This window comes from Ooceraea biroi, chromosome 7 (assembly GCF_003672135.1).
Source record: "Ooceraea biroi isolate clonal line C1 chromosome 7, Obir_v5.4, whole genome shotgun sequence".
Lineage (NCBI taxonomy): Eukaryota > Metazoa > Arthropoda > Insecta > Hymenoptera > Formicidae > Ooceraea > Ooceraea biroi.
The window spans coordinates 4,634,181-4,653,747 of NC_039512.1; the positions used below are offsets into that span (position 1 = coordinate 4,634,181).

The 19,567-nt window shown below is 39.6% G+C and overlaps 1 protein-coding gene across 9 annotated transcripts in view; it reads left to right on the forward strand.

The window, feature by feature from the left end:
- The window catches only part of LOC105277534 (synaptotagmin-7), a 126,867-nt gene extending 108,552 nt beyond the window's left edge, over positions 1 to 18,315 (forward strand). For 6 of the 9 annotated variants that reach the window (XM_011335936.3, XM_011335941.3, XM_011335934.2 and 3 more), the window contains 8 exons: positions 2,578 to 2,589; positions 6,537 to 6,720; positions 7,117 to 7,257; positions 10,503 to 10,650; positions 11,177 to 11,286; positions 13,726 to 13,894; positions 14,173 to 14,385; positions 14,572 to 18,315. In XM_011335936.3, coding sequence (XP_011334238.1) covers positions 2,578 to 2,589; positions 6,537 to 6,720; positions 7,117 to 7,257; positions 10,503 to 10,650; positions 11,177 to 11,286; positions 13,726 to 13,894; positions 14,173 to 14,385; positions 14,572 to 14,672 — 1,078 coding nt within the window. In that variant the 3' untranslated portion in view covers positions 14,673 to 18,315. The remainder of the gene's footprint in view (positions 1 to 2,577; positions 2,590 to 6,536; positions 6,721 to 7,116; positions 7,258 to 10,502; positions 10,651 to 11,176; positions 11,287 to 13,725; positions 13,895 to 14,172; positions 14,386 to 14,571) is intronic. The other 3 variants (XM_011335935.2, XM_011335938.3, XM_026971133.1) reach the window with 1 other exon arrangement.
- The last annotated feature ends 1,252 nt before the right edge of the window (positions 18,316 to 19,567 follow it).

A 19,567-nucleotide genomic window follows, 5' to 3' on the forward strand; every position in this document is an offset into this window, starting at 1 on the left:
GCTTTTTTACTCGCTTTTAAGTTTTATTAGACTGCTTGCTCTCCGTATATCAAATTGAGTGCCGTGCTAGAACAGCGCGAGTATGCGCGCCATTTTCGTTCTCATATTATATTCCACTTGTAACTTTATCGATTGACTTGTTAGCCCGTACGTGTACCTACTCGCAGAGTTTTTAATTTTCAGAAATACCACGTCAGAATACCGAATGCAATAAGCTTGACTTTTATATATGTAGTGATTATGCACTACTATTGTAGGCATTTTCACATTTTACGAAAGTAGCTTTTAGGTTTTTAATAATTTATCATTTTATTACATCCATTTTATTACATCCATTTCTGTAAACGTAATTAGAAATTGTATATTACATATTGCTACGTATTACATAATTATAAGGTATTGTAGTAAATGTAAAGTTAAATTTTACATTTGGTTTAATTTTACGGTGTGTTTTATTTTTTTATTTTCTTTTTTTAATTAAAATAGCCATTTAGAAGCCAGGACTGGCACAGTCCATAAGTCTAACCATCAGAAGTTTTTATCCAGATTGAAATCTCTATGAATTTTTAGTAATATTCTGAAAAAGTCTAATGGGAGAGGGATTAACACAGTGGTTTGCCGATTGTATGTGGATCAATGGTTCTCTTCCGAAAGAGGGAAAAGAGACGAAAACTCAAGTTTTTCATACACGAGTTTTTCAATTTTTACTTATATGAAGTGCAGATTCGAATAAAACATCTGTGATCAAGTGGACTCGAATCCGGTACCTAATGATTACCCAGTCTGGCGCTTTATCACAGACCACGCTGCCACACTTACAATCTATTTAAATTTTTAATTATGTTAAAAATATTCATAAATAAAAATATTTATATATATATAATATTTATATCCATATTTATAAAATATATTTATGTATTTCGAATATAACGTTTCATGATTTGAGAATCTGGTCGTGATTTAAATTGCAAAGTATTTGACGCGAGATGCATTTATGTTTCACCAACCTGCAGGGATCTCTTTGTTACGCAAATTTTAAACATAGATATCAGACCGCAACATTGACACTGAAATAAAAACCACTGCATAAAAGCCTAGTCCTGAGGGTTTGATAACTGAAAACAGTAACAGCAGGAGGAAAAAATAAAAATGGATTTATATCGGTGCAGCATCGATTCCCCTGTGTATCTCTGCCTTTAATATGGCGTGTGTAATGCGAGTCACGCGGAACATGGCTGCAGCTGATTTAATATCAAAACTTCCATGGTATCGCCCGCGAGATCGCATATTATATCCCGGTGGTGTTGCTGAGTTATCAGCACATGCATCTACTTTCGTTGCGGAGTTACTGAATTCCTAACACACATGGAGTGCCGTAATTCCGCAATAACGCGAAGTCAAATGTGGTTATTGAATATCGATAGACATTCCGCGGTTGTGGCCGTAAAGGATGTACCTTAAGAAACGAGTACGTTAACGACCTTATGCATATAATTGATATACGATATATACAATATACAACGTACGTAGCATAGCAAAATGGTATTTTTTCCGGGGTCAGGAACCTTTTCTTTCAAGAATTTTTATTTCATCTGTAAAGGACAACTCTTGAAAATATTTTAAAAATAATCTATTTGTAGTTGAATTTGAACATCAAAAATGACTCTTTGATTCTTTGAGAATTCCTTAAAATTATAGATAAAACTGGGATTGACAATATTAAATGTAATGTGTGTAACGAGTTATATCTCTCTGTCTTTGAAATCTTAAATTCTAGAAAAGGGGATCCTAAAATGCTTTCCTTGATCATTATTTTCTGATCGCAGAGATACGAGCGAACTTTATATTCCTTAAGTTGCGAAAGGCTCCGATTAATGAGAATGAATTCCGAAATAATTAATTATAATTAATATCGATGATCGACTAATAGACATGGCCCACCAAGGAACGCGAAAAATAATTGCTCGCCCCGTTAATTATGAAAATGAAATACCGACAGTATATATCAATGTTAATAAAATTATTATGAATTTTCCTTTTAATTAAGCTACCGTTTTAATGAATGAGTTGGCAATTAACTCCGAGCACTCTAAGTATTTAAACTTCCTCGTGGCTGACTTAGCGTGAGCATTGGAAGATATTATCACTTCGTTAACTACGTACAGTTTAGCGCAGCGTTTTCTCCACGTTATTCGTCAGTATTGTCTGTACATCGTGTCCACAAGTTGTTGCAATTCAGTTTGGAGTTTCACGCGAACCGAGAACCATCGCTCGATCGCGTTAATGCACGCACTTTTCCTCTCTTTTTAGTGACACTCTTCGCTCCGTTCTGTTTGACACCGTAAGTGATGTGTTTTGCGATATTGGTGTACATTTTGTGCATATTGTCTCCAAGTTGGCGCGGTGCTTTTTTACCTCTTTCTCTCTCTCTCTCTCTCTCTGTCCTGGTGTTACTGAACTCTACTCGTGCGTCGTGTGACGTGTGTCTGTGTACGTGTGTGGTATCAGTCAATTAATTAATCACTGATCTTTTTCTGTTTCATGCCACGTTTCACTGTATCACGATCGGAACCGCAGAGCGCAATTAGAGTAAGTATGAACGACCATGCGAGTCGGAGCGGGTATCCTCGTACTCTTTTTTTTTTGTTTAACGAGAGATACACTGTTCTATGCTGCTTCACTTAACTTCTCTTTCTATCTTCTCTTACGATTTCTCTCTCTAACGGATGCACTTCACTGTTCATTAATCGGCGCTACTTTAACTGCGTAAGTAGTTCTATTTTTCCTAAAAAAAGAGTCGTTTTCTCGTCTTGCCTAACGAGCATCGATAACTACATCGACGCTGTTCCGGTATTGTCTATAGTCTGCATTTGTTCAGCAACAAACTCTATTTCTTTGTCTCTCCAACTGTCGTCTCTTTCTCTTTCTTCCTCTATTCTCTTCTTTGCTTGCCTGCTATCGTACTGTCAGATACGTCTTACTACAGTAGCGATATTTTTCTGCTTGCGGATGCAGCTGGATCGGTCCAGATCGCTGCTGGATTTTTCTTTATCCTTTGGACCATTCTGTTATTGTTCTTCTACATAAATACGCGCGTGGATGCGAGGGGTCTCGTATCCACGGCAACAGCAACGTTGTACCAACAGCTTTTATAAAATAAACGCGCGCTGTTACGTCATGTAGATACCAAAAATTTCATTGTTTAACATTGTTTCGACGTCAACATTCCCATGTAAAAACATCGTGCGATTGTATCTCTTATCTCAACAATCCAACAGAGACATCATGTATATGGGAACAGAATTAACCATCGAAAAAACACGCTTCGCAAATAAAAGCTTCGTCCTTATCGCAATGATAATAAATATTTATCGTGCGAGATGTAATGCATTTTAAAAAAATGGGTAACGGTGCGAGAATGTCGTGGCGAGATCAACGTGGCGAGACTTCTCCGAGCGACCTTACGAGACCAATCGCAAAGGGGTAATAAAGTTGATTGTCGTCGGGTGATTTCCCGGGCGAGCTTCCCGATCTTACGCGTCGTCTCCCGGCGCGACGCTGTTTACGCTCGAATGCGAATTTGCGCATTATGCGATTTACACGGCGCGCGAGCTGATAAATATCGAATACGTCGGCGAACTTCTGCCACCGTTCGCCGAGCCATAAAACTTTGTTCCGCGAGCAGCGTTCGCCATTCAGCGGACTCGAGCACAATGAGCCTCCTCAGCTATACATCCGCTCGAAACCGCCGAGTTCGTACGGGTTTCTAGTTATGCGTTCGCTGTGCCTTACGCTTGAAAACAACGTGTTGCGGGCGTTTCCGTTATCGCTCGACACGATTTACCTATTGTACCCTGTAACCTTTCGTAAATGTGACGTCGGGTTCGCCCTCTGCGCTAGTTTAAGCCTCAGGCCTAGGATTTGTGCGCGGGCAAGCGCGCTTAATGCTTTATAAAAGCGATATGGGGGTATGATACCGAATTTCCTGGTGTTGGGATGTTCGTCTGTGTGTGTATGTGTGACTGTGTAACGAACGTGGCGACGTTGTCTTATCATGTAATTGTCGCGGCAATGATGCTATTGCCAAGGATTGAACGTAATGTCGGAACGATATTGAGCGATCCTCCGATAAAAATGTTCGATCAGATCGGAATTTTATCGCAGGAAATTACGCTGGAAGTATTTCTGTAGGACGTGAGGGAGCTCGCTGTAGATTCCTCTTTGCCATATTTTTGGCGTATGTTCTTCAATTTCTATGATATTATATTTAAATGAAAGATTCCTCGCTAATTCGAAGCGCGTCTTGCTCTCGTAGAAATGTCGAGGGTGATTATTATCTATCGCTTTTCAACCTTTGCATATTTCACAATACTTTCCAGAAATGGAAGGTGACGTTTATAGGATTTAATCGGTGACATTTATTTTTTAGTGTGATTCAATAGCACGCAGAAAATAATTCCATGGATTTAAATCCCAGCCCAAGGCTGAAACAAAATTCGTTTCGCGACGTTTACGTACGTCGACGTTCCTTGCTTTGAATTTTACGTGCTCGCCGGATGCACTGTGTACACGTGTGTGTATGTCGTAACGTTAGAATTAATTTACATATTTTGCATTCTACAATCTTCTTGACGAAGAAACGCTTATAGCATTTGTGTAAATTAATCGTTTCAGTGTACTGCGGCGGCGATGGTCATTTAAATTTACCCTGACGCAGTTCACGCAGGGTGGCAGATGTCTCATGATGCATTTTTGTAGATGTCGACAACGGAAGAGCCTGCGCGGATTTTCTTCTCATTCTTATTTATGAGTTATGAATAGAGAATCGCAATAAATAAAAGAGAGCTCGGCGACCCGATAAAATATCCGAGCCAAGATATCTCTTTAATCAGATAAAAGGAATTTATATGCGAGCCTGTAGTTTTCCCTTTCGGACATCCACATAATGATCCGTACTTTTTTTACAGCACGTGCTGCAAATTTAGTTTTGCACATAAATGATGCTCGTCGACGTCGAATATTTTGACGTCCGATACAACATCGTTAATATAACACGATGACTTGGCAGATTATTCAAATACGTAGATACGTCTGCAAATCGAACTTCATTAGAAGAATAAACGCGATGCGTAACAAACGCGGCGGTATAAATAACGTAATCAACTACAACTATTGCTCGTAACAATTTCAACAAATGGTAGCGCGTGTTTGTTACGTGTCACGTATGGAAACGTTTCAAGATTACCAAATGACATCGCTTCACTTTTTTGCGAGACTTCAGTTAATTCTTCTTTATACGGTGGAGCATACGTGAGCATTAACGTATCTGTACCGAACGTTCTCCTCCTGCATACACATCGATCTATTTCCCTACATCCCTTCCTTCTCCTCCACCTCCTCCTTTTCCACCCCCGAGTCATGTACGTGCCGTGCATTTATTTTTCTCTTTCCGTGGCTTCACACACACATATGTACCTGTGACATGTGTACCTATGATACACAGCTGTCTCTGTGCGTAATTATAAACGCTCCGCAGTCTGGTAGTAAACAGCGACTATTAATAAACCGACACGACGTATCGAAGCGTATCAGCTTGCGTGCCTGAGAGAATCGTTGTCTCGATTAGCAGCTGTAGCTCGCAGTAGACGCGGCACAGTAGATGGTGTGATAAAGATTGATCTAGATCTTAGGTGGCCTATTGTACCTAACGTGCACGTTACAGAGACGTGTCGCTGGGATACATACGCTGCCGTTGATAAGACTATGCATGAGTACACAACGGGGGCGAGCAAGCGAGCGCGGTTTCAGTAAGCCACCCCCTCAAATCAATCGGCCATTCCACAAAACTGTTGTCTCCCGAGCAACGTCGATATCCATTGCAATCCACGGCGAAACAGCGGGCTAACATTTTCGCCAAAAATAAATCGCACCGAGCAATTATCGGCGGCAAATAGACCGCGGATTTAATTTTATAAGCGTACAGCTCGTCTCGGCGATTCTCGCGAATCGGCCGGACGGGTGGACCGATAATTGCCGCATATTTTTTTTTTGACTTCTAGATAAATCAATCGGGAATATTCGGTAGCTAACGATGCAAAATTCTGTTATAGTTGTAATAAAAATCACGTTGTAACCGTACACGTATTTGTTTGCTGAAAATTGCACGGATCGATCGGATGTGGGATCGATGTATGATCGTTTCGTTGACAGGAATTTTGTGGGAAATAATGTAAGACTGCCATGTAATATATCTTTTAATTCCTATTCAATAATTTTAAGTGTTACATATTTAAAGATACACATATTTGAAAATTATGAGTCTGTAAAAGTTCTGACAATGATAATTGGTGACCGAACCAGTAAATATCGTTAAATTCGCTTTGTACTTTCATCACGCTGTCTTAAGTGACTCTGTTATTTATTATACATATCTGCATAAAGAGGAGGGCAATGAAGAAGGTACGACGGTATTTTCATCGAGAGAAGAAGAATCACAAACGCGGATGTAACTTGACAAGTCTCACGTCTTTTTCCAGGACAACCGGCAGTCCCGCAAGTAAATCTCCGGCAGGCGGAAGTGGTGGTCCCACGAGTGGTGCAGCAGGTGCGACGTCAGCCCCGGGTAGCGGTGCCAGCAATGCCGGAAGTGCGGAACCCCGTACACCTACCGCCGGGCCACAGAATAAGCAACTGCAAAATGTCAAAGGAGAACACCCCTCGGTAAATCTCTTGAATTCTGTCGACGCTTTTGGCGCATGACGACTTCGTCGCGTGCGATCGATCAGGATAATTTTAACTTTAACGTTTAATTTTTAATTTGACATTCAACGATTGGGATAATCGTAAAGTAGCTGAAGTGAAAAATTCTCCAGAATTCGAGATAATAGTAAAATGACTGAACAGTGATCGTTGAATCTGCCGTTAAAAGGTACGATACAATGTTGCGTCGTGCTTTGGAAGCAAAGTACCGCCATACCATAATCGCGTTTCCTGCCGGGACATAATGTTCCGGCAGGACAGGAGAGTCCGGGGATGGACCGTTTCCAGGACGGGAAGGAAACGCCATTGTAACTATCACGATCGACTGTATATGTGTGTGTGTGTGTTGTGTTGCAGAAAGCGTTTCTACAGAGCAGGTCCATCTCCTTGGTCGACATGTACATCGATAATTCGGAGCCGAGCGAGAACGTCGGCCAGATCCACTTCAGCCTCGAGTATGACTTCCAGAACAGCACGCTCATTTTGCGCATCATACAGGTCAGTCGAAGTTTCACGTGCATGATATACTCGTGAGAACTTGGCCTTTTGGGAAGTTGAACTTACTCATCAATCGTTTACCTCGATATCGCGTGTGTTTATGCATGATGTACGTATCAATTGCAGACAATCGAAATAATTACGTCCGCGAGGCGATAGTGATATCGTGATAATAAGCATGACGTGCAGCGTCAAACAGTGGTATCAGTATTTATATTAAAATATAACAATATATGCCATTGAATAATATATAAATTACATACAACGGAATATTACCAGCGTTATTACCAGCGCAAAAATAAATTCATACGTTAATGGATAATAATCGCGACGTTGAATAGAGTGGAAAATATTATATACATATAATTTCTTCAATTTTTGAAATGAAAGATTTTGGGAAAAATATTCTATGAATACATATGTATGTATTTAACATCATTATCAAAATTGAACGAAATCCTCTTGATTCAGTAAAAGATCAAAGATATGAAAAAATAAATCTCCCTCCCCATTACGCATATAAATTTATATATATTTTTATTATTTTCCAAGAAATAAATAAAAGTCAATTTCTCTTGAAATTGAAGACCGAAATTCTCGTTAGTATCGCCTGCACAAGAGGGTTCAGTATATATTTTCAACAATTTTTCAAGTCACTTTGTGTATAGTCATGCATTAGCGGATAAATTGATACGCATTTTTCTTGGCGTTGACATTCAGGACACTATTATAAAAATATAAACGGAGATTTATGCGGTTTAACCGATTTTCTATCTAACGCGCGTTACATCGATAAGGCCCATCGTAAATCGCGACGAGTTTCAAAAATGCGCGTGTGTGCGCACGAGATGACCATGTCCAAAACTGGGACATCGTACATTACACTACGTTGCAACGAAAAATTTTGAAACTCATTGCGCGACAGTGGAAACCGGGAAAAATAGAACGTTCAGCAGACAGGGACTTTTGTTGTAAACAAACACATAAATTTTCTGAAACCCTGAGGTTTCTACCCGTACGCTTTAATCCGCGACGTTAAGTGGAACACTCGAGCCACTTACCGTATTCTGCGTATGGCTAACAATAAGATCATTATGCAGAAAATCTGAATAATTGCCTGACTATTTACACAGCAATATATTAATATCTTTTTTCTAGATATATTATGTGCGCTATTCTTTGCCGGGAAAAATTTGATGGATTTTTCAGGTTTATATTTTCATAAATTCTCGAAATAAAGTATATTTTAGTAATTAAAATTACCATATTAAAATTGCGTTCTAGTACGTTCATAAAAATTTCATGATATTTATTACTGTTATAAGTAGTTTGATTAAAAATTTTTACGTAATGTTGTTTCTTCAATTACCAGATACATAGAAGGATTACATTATTATTATAAAAGCCCTGTGTACACACTTTCTTTATCATAAAAGAATATAAGCACGTGCAGTACGGAGCTACCTGCAGCGGAAAATTTTAATGGACTAGCATGGTATTATCGAACAGCTTATTAAAGAAGTATGCTAAAACTTCTATCTCTCGCTTAATTTGCATCCGATCTTCATCTTAACGAACATTTAATCGCTTTATTGTTGAATTATTTCATCGAGAACTTTGGCGGGTTATAACTTCTAATATAACTATACAATACTTTCGCCAACGCACCAACGCAGATTACGTCCTTGACGGAAATATGAAAAGTGCAAATGTTTCTGCTTACATGTCGTGTTGCCACCGCGCCAATTTTTCAAGTAATTTAATAAGGCGCGCGTAATGCAATTTCTGCAAAGCGTCCCTCCGTTGTTCAGGTAATTCGGTTAATTTTATATTTCAAAATACGAATGTGCTTCTCGTAGCCAGCTCGCGTTATGGTTGACGTGAAATGTACCTCGATGAAAACGGAACCGTGCTCTCATCCTTAAAAATTCCTATTTTCGCAAGTTCCTGCCGGGTCTTTCGCGGCGTGAAAATTTGTTGCCACGTCGAAAAGTTCAACCAAGCATTCACCGAAGACATCGCCTTTATTCCGTTTACATCCGATAGCTCCTCGTGGAAACGTGTAAGCTCGGAGATAAAGCGCACAAATTTCGCGTGTACAGACTTGTGACATGTAACACATAATAAATTATCATTGAATTATAACGGATAAAAGTTACGCTCATAAATTTCATTTACTAATTTTTTTTATTACTTTCCACGCTACTCTCTACCGGGAAGAATTTGATAGAGTTTTTATGCTTTACATTTTCATCCATTTTTGACATGAAATATTTTGTAATAAAAAAAAGGTATTGTATTTAAAATACTGTTCAAGTACATCTGTCTAAAATTAAACATAAAAATGAAAGCCTTGTTATGCATTCACGCTCGTGTAGATGTTAATCCGCGCAAGATCATTTGTCTTCAATGAATTATCTGACCTAACAGTCTAACTCAGTGGGAAGATCTCATGGCGCAATGTTAAAGTTTCTTTTTTTATTAAATAAGAATCCAACAACTCGCCGAACCTTCGCTACGGTTTTACAACATTTTCGTAAAGTTCAGCGATATTGTACGTCTGCGAAGTCGTCTTCCTCGGGGAATTTAAATCGCCGTAATCGCGTTATGAAGTTCGAGGGAGTAGGGCTGACGGGCAAGTGAAAAATGATCGTCCACTTCTGGCATAAATGCCTTCGCAAGGCCACGATCGACTTCTCAACCGGATGCGCCATTATGTCAAGTCAGAGGGAGCGAAACACTTTCGGGCAAAAGTTTTATTTTTTAAAACACAGGCGACCATCGAGGCCGTTAAGAGCGGTTATTGATTTTGTTTGGCGCCCGTGCACAATACACATTTCCTATTAACAATCCTATTGATTGCGTGTTGCGCACACAAAGGCCGCTCGCATCTTTACAATCTGTCTCAGGGCGGTGCTGGTTGTATCACGGAGGCTGCACACCGTAAAGTTCTCTGAATTCTCGGTTGCCTGTAGGCTTGAAAGACTGGAACACCTTTGTAAGATGTTTGCGCGATCGAGACAAAGACTTGTATCGAGTCAAGTTTCACCATTGTATTGTCAAACTTTCAATATTGAGGATGCGTCAGTGCGTGCGTTTTGTCGAAAGCTCACGTTGCAAATAATACTAGCATGCATTTGCCAAAAGCTTGTATTCCAGCCGTTAAATAGCTCAAGAAACACAATAGAAAATTTATTCGTGCGAGTTTTGACGTTATCTTTATATGAATGTTTGATTCGCTTCAGGGTAAGGATCTGCCGGCGAAAGACTTATCAGGTACTTCCGATCCGTACGTCCGTGTTACATTGCTTCCGGACAAGAAACACCGACTCGAGACGAAAATCAAAAGGCGCACGCTGAATCCGCGATGGAACGAGACGTTTTACTTTGAAGGTAAGCAGGATATATTCAAAACAATTCCTCCGTTTGAAAAAGCACTTATGCTTTTTCGAAAACGTACTGCTTCCTGTCGTTTCCTTCAGACAAAAACGAAATACATGTAAAGCAATTTCGTTTTTTCACGTAATGCGGCGTATAAGTCAGATAGCATTGTATCTAATACGATTTCAAGCGATTTCAAGGAAACTGGAGCGGGATAACGATAGCAAACCGAAAACAACAGAGCAATCTGGAACTATTCCATGTGAAATTGAATTGGAAAGATAGAAATTGTGATATACATGTACACTTTATATTACTGTAATTGCACTTTCCGCGTGTAGACGAGAAGTTACGCTAAAACTTACGCTTTGCATATTACGATAAGCTCGATATAATGACGACATAATGACGATATTGTCGCAGACGGCTGAAATTCAAAGAACGTTATCTCGTGAGAGCGAATAAAATGAAATTTCGCTTTTAAGCAGAATTATATCATAATGTAATAAAGCACACGTGTTTGTATTCAACCATCTAGGTTTCCCCATACAGAAGCTGCAGAGCAGAGTATTACATCTGCACGTCTTCGACTACGATCGATTCTCGAGGGACGACTCCATAGGGGAAATGTTTCTGCCGCTTTGCCAGGTAATTTGGTGAGACGTGCCCGCTTGCAATTTGCGCGGTTCAATTATTACACGCGGTAGACGCGGATTAAGGGATTCGCATACGACGATAGGATTCACGACGGATATATGGAATCTGACGTACATCTCGTGTCATCCATCTCACGTCTGTCCTCATCGATTTCCGACTTTTTACCTCGTGATAAATCGTTTTCGAATGACAGTCTGCAAAACGTTAACTTAAATTTATTATTATTATAAAATATGTGTTAACTTATTCATCATTACGATAAGTTTGGAGAAGCCTCGAACAATTACAACAATCTTCCTCTTGAATTGATCAGGGTTTCTTTTATTTTATATTCACGTAAAACAGAATACATCCCGATTTCGGATTACATATACAGGGTGAGGCACCTAAAACAGGCCACCTGAATATCTCGGCTGTTATTGGTGATAGAAAAAAATGTGTCAGACCAAACTTGCATGGTTTCGAGGGACACATAATTTGTCGTAAATAGTTTTTTATTAGGTGGATGCGTAGAGGTCATATGAAGGTCAACTTCGTTTTTTTAAATGGTATGATATGTTTTTTACGTACCATCTAGTAGAGGGTTTGAAGATGCGCACATTGATCTACGGGTCAAAATCATTCAAGGTCACTGAAGGCTAACTGCAAGGGAAAATAATTTACTTTATATTGCCTAGAGTTCTCTGCTATTAAAAATACAGTAAACTCAGAAATGAAAAAGTTCTAGCCCTTAGAAATTTTTTCTTTTTCCGCGAAGTTCTGCGTTATTGTTATCATTATTTTTTATATTGCCTAGAGTTCTCTGCTATTGAAAATACCGTAAATTCAGAAATGAAAAAGTTCTAGCACTTAGAAATTTTAGCTTTCAGTGACCTTGAATGAGTTTGACCGTAGATCAATATGCGTATCTTCAAACCCTCTACTAGATGGTACGTAAAACAACATATCATACCATTTAAAAAAACAAAGTTGACCTTCATATGACCTCTACGCGTCCACCTAATAAAAAATTATTTAGAACAAATTATGTGTCCCTCGAAACCATGCAAGTTGGGACACATTTTTTTCTATCACCAATAACAGCCGAGATATTCAGGTGGCCTGTTTTAGGTGCCTCACCCTGTATGTGCAAAGAAGGGTTTGAACATGAAGGGTTTGACATTGAACATGAGACTCTCATTCAAAAAATTGATTTAAAAGTTTTCTCTTTGTTTTATCAAAATACTTGAGTTACAAAAGTCCGATTAATTTCATATCAGTCATGGCTTAATAATGATATTGATAATAATGATACCTTAATATGATGCGAGGTTTAATTTAATTTAATTCGGGGATCAGTTACCGATAGAAATTTAGATTTCATCGATATAATATCACCGAGCGATAAATTAATCTGCGCGCACAGTAACATCGGAGGATACGCGCGCACGTGATAATTCACGCTATGCACACATTCATTTCCCAGGAGCGATTCGTGATTTGTAATGCCGACATTGCGAATCGATGGTTCCATGCGTTTCATATGTCGCCGCATATAGGAAGATTAATAATATAGAAATGATGTGTTAATATTTATAATGTCACATAATAATTATAAGCGATACCAACGATAATAACAATTGTGTATTTTAACAATCATGTTTTATGCGGTAACTGCGGTACGCGTAAATAACTTATTTTCGTTTCGAAAACAATCGCATCGCCGATGAATTAAATTCAAAATAATCGATTTGCGTTCGCTGGTTACATTAATTAGTCAAGTCGTATTCATATTGCAAGAGTGCCACACTGAGAAAAATTTTCATCGGATAAACCGATTACATAGTAACAAACGGATATATCCGATTAAAGTGCATAAAAGACAAAGGAAAATGATCGGACATATCCGATGAAGGTAATCGGAAAACTATTTAATCGGTTTATCCGATGAAAAATTTTTCTCAGTGCACATTTCTCTAATTCGTAACGCATGATATCCATTAACTGTTACGTCGCGTAATCGAATAGAATGCGTAATTAGATCGCGTTCGTCGCGTTCCCTAATAAAAGCCAAACGTGAGGAAGGTAATAATGATAATGTGGCAAATGCTCCCTTTTCTCTGTCCTCTCCCGCTGTGGACGATCGTAGAATTTTTAAATCACGATCACGACACGCTGACTCACACGTACGCATCAATGACTCTTTATTTCTATTTTGATTCCATGCTTTCTCGATAAAGTTACGATAACAACAACAACGACAATGATATCGTCCAGTCACTAAATCAATAGGAATTAGTTAGAACCTGTTGCAACGATAAATAATTAAATAAATAGGCTCTTTTCCTCTCCCACAAAATTCATCGTTTCGGAATAGATCTGCTAATTAGACTGTCAATTTCTGAAATACGGCAACGATTATCAGCAATGCGTCTTGCGCGTCTGTCACAGGTGGATCTATCGGAGAAACCGTCGTTTTGGAAGGCTCTTAAGCCGCCGGCTAAAGACAAATGCGGAGAACTCTTGTGCTCGTTGTGCTATCACCCGAGTAATTCCATATTGACGTTGACTCTTCTGAAAGCGAGGAATCTCAAGGCTAAGGATATCAACGGGAAATCAGGTAACACATAACAATCATCACATTGCTTTGTATGATCAATTAATTGCAGCAACATGTGTTTTCGTTCAGGTGTACAAGTTCTCTTTTCCATTTCGTTTTTTCTTTCTCACTTTTTTCTTTTAGAAATCGAGAATATATTTTGTGCTATAGCATGTAACAAATGTATTCTCCTTGAAGTAGATCAGCGCTGCTTGCGCGACACAATGCATTCTTTTATCTCTTGCATTGGAACTACCGATAAGTTTGACAGCTAAAATGAATATTTCTGAAAATTTTAGATCCATACGTGAAGGTATGGCTACAGTTTGGCGACAAGAGAGTCGAGAAGCGCAAGACCCCAATTTTCAAATGCACTTTGAATCCAGTATTCAACGAGGTATTCTCCTTCAATGTACCTTGGGAGAAGATTAGAGAGTGCTCCTTGGACGTGATGGTAATGGATTTCGACAACATTGGACGCAATGAACTAATCGGTCGGATTCAGCTCGCAGGTATTTCGAACTTCTGATAATCGATACTTCTCAATTGCAAAAGAAAAGAAAAGATTAACGTTGTGTGAGTCCAGCGATAAATTCCAGTTTAAAGCGATACATTTAAATAGTTGTTAAATAGTTGTGTTAGTAAATTCGACGCGAACTTGAACGTACAGAGTGCACGCGTGAGAATTTCCCTTTCAGGAAAAAATGGAAGTGGCGCGAGCGAAACGAAGCATTGGCAGGATATGATTACAAAGCCAAGGCAGACCATTGTGCAGTGGCACCGCTTGAAGCCCGAGTAAAGGACACGCTTCCTCCCCGATCGACGACAAATGATATTCTGTCGAGCAAGAGTTCCCTGGGCAGGTTCCCCGCCGCCCGTTCCAACTTACGTTATAACGAAGCAACTGTTTTTTCTCTTTTCTTTTGCTCGATATCCCCGCAACCGATCTCGACCGAGTGCCATTCGACGACTGTACAATACTCCCGATTACGCTCCAGGGCGCTCTTGGCGACGCTGGTCGTCGCGGGTTCGCGCCGATCCAACGATTAGGCAAGAGAGCATCCCCGCGTTGTCTCGGTTGTAATTAAGCTATCATCGTGCGCTAATGAGCAACGGATCGTCGGCATACCGATTGACGAAACAACGATGAACCTTCAATCTTCATGCTACCAAGCGAGCACCTTCCGGTCGCTGTGGCACTACATGTGGCGTTTTCGATCGTTTGCTACCGCATCGCTTGGTACCGCGAGGGTTGGCGGCGAGACGCGTTAGATCCTTGTAAAAATGATGATCGCTTCGATGGCAGCAAGAAGAAGAACGACAGCTACGAATGAAACTCAAAGTACCGTCGCAGCGAAGTCGAGAAGCTCTACCGGGGGTGCGTCAGACGCCGCTTTCTGTTCTCACCCTCTTCCTCTCCCCTCCTTCCGTGTCCATCATTGCCGCCCGGTGCGGCGTTTAGCGATACGGATAACATGAAATTTCACCGTGAGTACTCAGCCAATTCGCTCCAGGACGAACAGATCCAAGCGTTTGTTCGCCAAACAATACAGACGCCTGAAGGATCTTTTAATCTTTCGGACGTTGTTTGAACGTCTCTTGAACAGCGATCTTGAAGATCGTACGTGCTTCTGTGTTGTTTGGACGTACATGCGCCTGCGGCGAGATCACGTCCGAGTCGTGATGGAACTTTAGAATTAAAGGGGCAAGCGGGTGAAGGAGAGGTATGTCACACTTCTTAGGAAGGAAGTGTTACCTTTATGGACAGATTAGTGTTGTTTTAGCACGTGTAATACCCGTTTAGCGATGTTATAGCTCTTAGTGAAGTTCGTCCGTGGATGGAGCGCTACGCTGAATTTCGCTACTGTGATCATCAACTCGGAATTAAAGGCGATAATCACAAAAAACAATACGACTTACGTAACGTATCGTCCTCTTTCGCTTGTCCCTTTAACTATTCACATTGTAGAGAAAATTACTTCGCGTCAAGGAAAAGACACTTGAATAGCAAGATCGCGATGTTTCCTTCTGAAACGACGAGTTAATTTAACGGTTTAAATGTTAGAACGCTACACGCGCGCGCGCGCATATGTATATTTACATAACTTAAAATATTTCTTTTTCCACGAAGATTTGACAAAAAGTGATGCTTTTGATCTTCTAGATAATTTCAAAAATAATTACTTTTGCATTCGCGGACGTAGGTATCGTCGTAATGTCATCACTCTCTTACCTGAGAACGCGTCGGGGATGAAGTAGCCCTCGCAATTACATGGTGATCTACATTCAATGTGACTTTCGGAATTACTTTGTTAATGAAGTTTCGAGACCGGACGACCCCGTCGCTAACGACGCTTGCTTACGGACTATAGTTATTTACAGGCGATCGCTCTACGTACTCCACTTCCAGGGATAATCCAGTTTAGTGGGTTTCAGGTGTTAACTCCGCTTGAAAATATTTTGGCTTTGTGCGCGTACAGTTTCTCTATCTATCGTACTTTCACGAAAGTACATGCGACGAATCGGTTTTGTCGTGACGACTTCGACTCGCGGTCATCGAGTTAACGGTGAGAGAGCGGAGATAATGTCGAATATCTCGCAAAAAGCGCAGAACATGTACAACTAGTTTTCAACTTGATCTTTGTGATGTAGGACGCTTCGAGACTGCGGAAAAAAAAATTATAACTGGCGAGATAATAAGTAATAACGTAAAACTGTGTTACTACCAGAGTGTGCCCCTCCCACGGGCGAACGTTCTGAGATAGTCCGTAGGAGACAAGCGATATATCTTCGTAGGGATGGGCAATGTAATTAGCGTGCGTACCCAGACACACCGGTTATTCTAAATAATCGGCTACTCGAATCGTGTTGCTGAAAATATGAGCAATAATTATTCAAACAATGTCGAAAAGAGTAAAAGTCTGGTGGCCATTCGAGAGGCATCCTGATGGCGCTTAGATAAAAGATAGACAAGAATATTAATCATTAAAACGATAACTCAATGTTCATAGTTCGCGCAAGTGTTTTTCGTTTTTCGATATTTTAGATTCTCATCTAACAGGAGCGATAGTTGAGTAGCAATTAAATGATACCGTCTACATTCGACGCATCAGCTTCATTACAGAGTTGCTACTCAACTGTTGACTCTGTCTCGCATCATTTTGGCATACGCAGTTTAACGAAATTCTTTCTTCTGAAATTAGTATAGTACTTTAATGTCGATACATTACACAGGGTTATTCAGAGAGAACAATACTATTTATACTGATTAATCAAAAGTACGTGATTATTTGTCGAAATGATCGATTTGTTTCGCCCATCCCTACTACATTGTTAATTACGCTTGGTTGATTGCTAGCGTTGATTGCGATTTTACCGAAGTAACTTACACGAATTTCCCCCGTGGCGTGACTTTCGATTATTACCAAAGCCCGATATAAGGGAGAGATATTTTTGACGGCACTTTTGTATTGATAAAGCCAGGGCGATCTCTTGGGATTATTCACGCGCTAAAATGCGAACGGTGTACCTAATACATGCACCGAAAAAAGAGAGAGAGAGAGCGAGAGAAAGAGAGAGAGAGAGAGAGAGAGAGAGAGAGAAAAAAGTGAGAATGAGAGAATAATGTTACGTTTTATCTGATAGTCTGCTGTTGTTAACAATAATATAGAAACACGAGCCGAATTCAATGCGCGAATTTGCCTCGGTACACTCGAGGAGTGTACGCCGTTGATGTAAAGAAAGGACAAAACGATCCATGTTATATTTAAACCAAAAGTTTAGCGTTAAACGTCTATTCGCGTTCGGAAAGTTCGTCGATGTTGGTAGTCATCGCTGGGGCGAATTCGTCCCAGGTAACGGAGAAGCCAAATGAGATTGTCACTCGTCAGAGAACGAGTGATCATGAAAAAGAGAGAGAGAAAGAGGGAGAGAGAGAAAGAGAGTTCAATCCACTTACTTTAAACCTTGAAGACAAGTGGCGGAAGACGTAGCATTGCCACTCTAACAAATTCAATCTGTCTCTTTTTGTAGCATCTACCCCCTTAATTATATTCCCCCTTTCTGTTCTTGCTTTGAGACACGATTGATCCAATTTTTCGTTGCAGTCGCGATAATAGCAATATCAGTGATACCATACTCGTTCTGTACAGTAACTTGTATTGTATAAACTTTGCATATATTTTATATATTTTTATTTCGATGTGCATCGAGATAAGAACTTCTCCACCAACAACAACGCGTACTTCCCCACCGATGAACCTTCCGAACGCAAACCAGACGCTTTAGTGACGTTTCCTCGCGTACTAACGGTCACCGGGATATTTCGCGGATATCAAGGTATCGCGAGATTACGGATATCGAGGACCGCCAGCACGTTTCTTTCTTATGCATATGTTCTGGACGTGATGAAGTAGGAGTATCGTTACATTACAAAAAAAAAACAAAGGGTTTACCTATTCTCTCATGATCGATCCCACCCCGTCTCCCTGTCCCGCTCCTTTCTCCCGCACCTTCCTTTTGCAATCGCGACAAATATATCCCGGAAATATTTTTACATTTAAACGTTGAATTTGGATCGAAGGTGTTATCGATTTTTCGTATTAACAACAGCCTTCTACCGCGCACGCGGAAGAGAGGAGATATCGTAAAGATTAGTGAAGAACACAGAGCGAATAAAATAGTTTATTATGTGTGTGTGTGCGTGTATATATATGTATACATATATATATATATATACACACACACACACATATATACATATGCACATGTGAGTAACTGGTTATACTGATATATATTATGCGGAAGTATCGAGTAGCACAAAAGTTAGATTAATATTTGTATGTGTAGTATGTATACATTGTATATAAAATACAGAGTGTTTCCCGGTTTACGGTATCACGTTAAAATGATGGTATAAACATGGATACTTCGAAGTTCGTTGCCGTAAATAATCAGGCTCCTTACCGTTAAATAAATAGGATCGTTCTTAGCGTTCCGCGTGTTACACAGGGTGTTAAAGAAAAAACAAAAATATATAAAAAGATACGATCCTCCTTCATGTAGAGAGATTCTCAATTCAATTCGGTACATGAACTTCGAAGTTATTCCTTTCACATCTTTTTTTAAATGTTTTATAAAGATTCTAGTAATGGACACGAAATATGATATATTAATTCTAAAGGTGCAAGCTTTGATTGTTGCGTTGTAAATTTATTTACGATCTGTATTCAGCTATCTCATTTGTCACGAGCAACAATGCGGATACCGAAGCTTTTCCATCATGTTGTTTTTGAAGACAGCAATTCTTCTCGGTCACTTCCTAAACGGATCATAACGTGAAAATGCAACAAGGTGCCAAAAAAATCTAGAACGTAACACGTAAGATCACTTTTCGCTCGTCAATCACGTCATGCAAGTTGCATATTTACGCGTTAACAAAGGCAGCAGGAACAATTATGTGTATGCAATTTGTTTAAGGAAATTTTGTATACGATCTTTTGTACACGATAATCCACGATGTACAGAGTAGAATAATGATCTGCATGTTTTTCACAATATTTTTCGAGCCGACGACAATTCTTACTTTGAAAATTTCATACATACATGGCTTCTCTATATCTTAAATAAATTTAATCTGTTTAAATTCTCTATCGATTAATTTTCTTCTATTGTAATATGATATTGGAATATCAT